The sequence below is a fragment of the Triticum dicoccoides genome, chromosome 1B, assembly GCF_002162155.2.
Source record: "Triticum dicoccoides isolate Atlit2015 ecotype Zavitan chromosome 1B, WEW_v2.0, whole genome shotgun sequence".
Taxonomy (NCBI): Eukaryota; Viridiplantae; Streptophyta; class Magnoliopsida; order Poales; family Poaceae; genus Triticum; species Triticum dicoccoides.
The window spans coordinates 681,610,632-681,613,668 of record NC_041381.1 but is presented as its reverse complement, the minus strand read 5'-3'; the positions used below and the strand labels follow the sequence as shown (position 1 = coordinate 681,613,668).

The 3,037-nt window shown below is 50.9% G+C and overlaps 1 protein-coding gene across 1 annotated transcript; it reads right to left on the bottom strand.

Moving 5' to 3' along the window:
- Positions 1-643: 643 nt before the first annotated feature.
- LOC119349639 (probable WRKY transcription factor 29) lies at positions 644-1,559 on the bottom strand. The gene has a single exon (XM_037617716.1). It carries the CDS (start codon positions 1,494-1,496, stop codon positions 759-761), a length of 738 nt encoding a protein of 245 aa, XP_037473613.1. The 5' UTR covers positions 1,497-1,559; the 3' UTR covers positions 644-758.
- Positions 1,560-3,037: the final 1,478 nt, after the last annotated feature.

Below are 3,037 nucleotides of genomic sequence, written 5' to 3'. Positions count from 1 at the left end.
AACCATTTTCCCACTTAAAAAGGGACTTTTCTGCGGTAGCCGCTTTATGATCATAGGTAAAGATAGATATAGATTTTGCTTTTTGTCTTTTTTTTTGCGAGGGTTGCTTTTTGTATTTTACAAAAAGAAATAAGGTAGCATCCACAAATTTACAAAATGAAAAAAATGTTTAGGATTTTAAAGAAATCACAAATTTATAGAATATTTATGAATTTTAATAATGTTAACGTATTTCAAAACATGCTCATGATTTTTGTAAATTCTTATGGAACGACTAAAAAATCGTCAAAAACTTTTTTAGAAGAATTATTAATTTTCAAATTTTTTATCATGAAAAAAAAAACACCCGTACAATTTGTCTTTGCTCGACTGTACGTCGCAGTGAGCAACCTATAGAGTTATTATAGACGTTGATGTACTCTCATATTTGTCCCTGAAATCAGGAACCTTTCATATTTGTCCCTTGATGTTGATGGTTCAGTTTTTTTCTCTCGCCATGGCTGGAATCAGTTCAAATTAAGTCTCTAGACGTTGATAGTTCAATTGTTTTCTCTCTTAATGGGAGACAGGCTATCATCCTACACGGCTTGTTCAATAACTTGTCCAATTGGACTTGCTACTTCTCGTTCGATGCCGCTCCCCCTGCTCGAGAATTCGGCACTTTCGTTCGCTCAAGCCGGCGATCACACGAGTCTGAATCTAAATACTGCTGCAGTGCTGCGAATACAATACACTACGATACTGGCTGCAGCAAGCACCTACAGGTTCTGAACCTCCGGTTGGAAAGCGTCGGACAGATTCAAGAACCACTCGTCCAGTTGACCACCGAACCCCATGTCAGCCCCGAGGCCTCCGCCGGCGGCGTAGCCGTAGCCGCCGGCAAGCTCGCACACGGAGGGGTAGCAGTCTCCAACGGTGCCGGCCGGCGGGGAGGGGAACGAGGGCGGCGTGACCGGCCACTGAATCCCCTCCGGCGCCGCGGCCGGCGGGCTCTCCTGCTCCTGCTCGAAGCCAGCAGGCGACTGCTGCTGCGCGGCGGCCTGGGCGCAGGTGTGCGCGCCGTGGTAGATAACATCGAAGAGCAGCGGGTCGGCGGCGGCGCGTTGCACCTGCTTGGTGGCCTGGCAGCCCTGCGTGTGCCGGTGCGTGCACCGGAAGTATGCCCTGGGGTACGGGGCGCCGAGGATGTCCTTCTGGCCGTACTTTCGCCAGCTCAGCCCGTCGTTGAGCGGCCCCGCGTCCGTCACCGACGCCACCCGCACCTGCCTCCTCAGCTTCCCCGCCGCGGCCTTCCTGCCGCTCACGCTCGCCCTGCCGGTGGCATTGACTTCGCCGGCGAGGCGCATGGCCCGGTCGACGGACGCGGCCAGCTCGGCGCAGAGCTCCCTGGCGGCGCCCGGCGCGCCCTGGTCGCCGTCGACGCGCGCCTCCAGCTCCCTCGCCATGGCCAGCAGCCCGTCCAGCTCCGTCGCCAGCGTCGCCGCCGTGTCCTCCATGCCCGGGCCTCGGTTCAGCGAGCTCAGCAGCACCTGGCGTGGGCGCGCTTCGCGGGTTGTGAATTGTGATGATGATGGTGAGCTTGGTGTGGTGGCGACAGTGGAAGTGGAGGATTTATAGGGCCGGACCGGGCAAGCGCTAAGCACAGATCCTGACAGGGAATTGGTCCGCCATTTTGACCGAAGACTGGAGAAAAGTTGAATGACTCATCGACGAGAGTATACTACACGTCTGCTGGTGCGATCCGTACATTTGGACCGGTCCTAGCCAACAAGACTCTCCGACCACTTATCCGATCTAAGCGGTCGTACTGCCATTAATTAGCACTTGTTCCTACACTTAATTAAGTGGTTCCTCACTGACAAGTGACGTGTTTGATCCCAGTGACCAACTAGCTGCGTCATTCTCACCGGTCACGGCTGATGGTTCGTTTGATCCCAGTTTTTTTTTTTTTTTGCGGGTAGAGGGTCGGAATGTTTTTTTGTTTTTTGACAAAGAGAAATATATTAATATTGCAGAGATATCAATTACACACAGCCTCTGCAACAACGCAATGATGTAAAGACATTACAGATGCACACAACCAAAAAAACAAAAATGAAGAAGAAGGGAAAATGAAAAAAGAAGGGAGTACCTAGAACTCATCTAAATGAGATATAATTCGGTCCCATTCACATGGAAAACAAGAATAGATAAAATCCACGTTAGCACACACACATCTTATAGCATCAACTCCAATGGCTATAAAAGGTGAATGAGACCAATCTAGATGAGTTAAAAGAAAGATCTCGCTAAGTGATCAATTCCTTGTAACCACAACACGAACCATCACCTACACAACACCCGAAGTTCAAATTCTTCAAAAGTGACGCCTTCAAGAAGAAAACACTGCACAAGCACCGTCATCTCCCGATCATAAATCTTAGATTTTTACCCTAGAGAAGATCCGCACTCTCAAAATAATGCCTTCAACAAGGTTACTACCGGGCACAACCAATTAAGGCCATGCCTTGAGTTTTTACCCTGAAATGTAAGACTCTGTACTCCGCCTGTGCTGTCGCCCCCACTTGCCGATGCCTCTGCTACAAGTCATGAATCACTAAGCAAAGTCCTCATTGCCACGAAGAATCGATCCGCCATTACAAGGCCTCAGAGGCTCAGACTTCACCCATCGTGACATTCTCCGCCACTGTCTTCACCATGGAAATCGAAATACTGACATGTCCCATAATGTCAACAGATAGAGTGGCTTCGCGTCACACCCAATGAAAATCCCCGGCGGAGCATTCCAGAACTAGTCAATGACCAGATCCATGAGGGCCGGCAACCAGCAGAACAACATCTTGGAGCAAAAAGAACCGAAGGACCGCACCACCCGTCGGTTCCCTACAGCAGGCCGGAGATCTCGACGGGCGCCGCCACCACCACCCTGCACTGCTGGTTCCCTACAGCAGGCCGGAGATCTCGACGGGCACCGCCGCCACCACCCGCACCATGCGGAGATGAGTAGTCGAGCCGCATCTAGCCCCGAACCAATCGC

Bases quoted from the DNA above. Each gene is read 5' to 3' on its own strand.
- LOC119349639 (XM_037617716.1), bottom strand. From the start codon at position 1,496: ATGGAGGACACGGCGGCGACGCTGGCGACGGAGCTGGACGGGCTGCTG.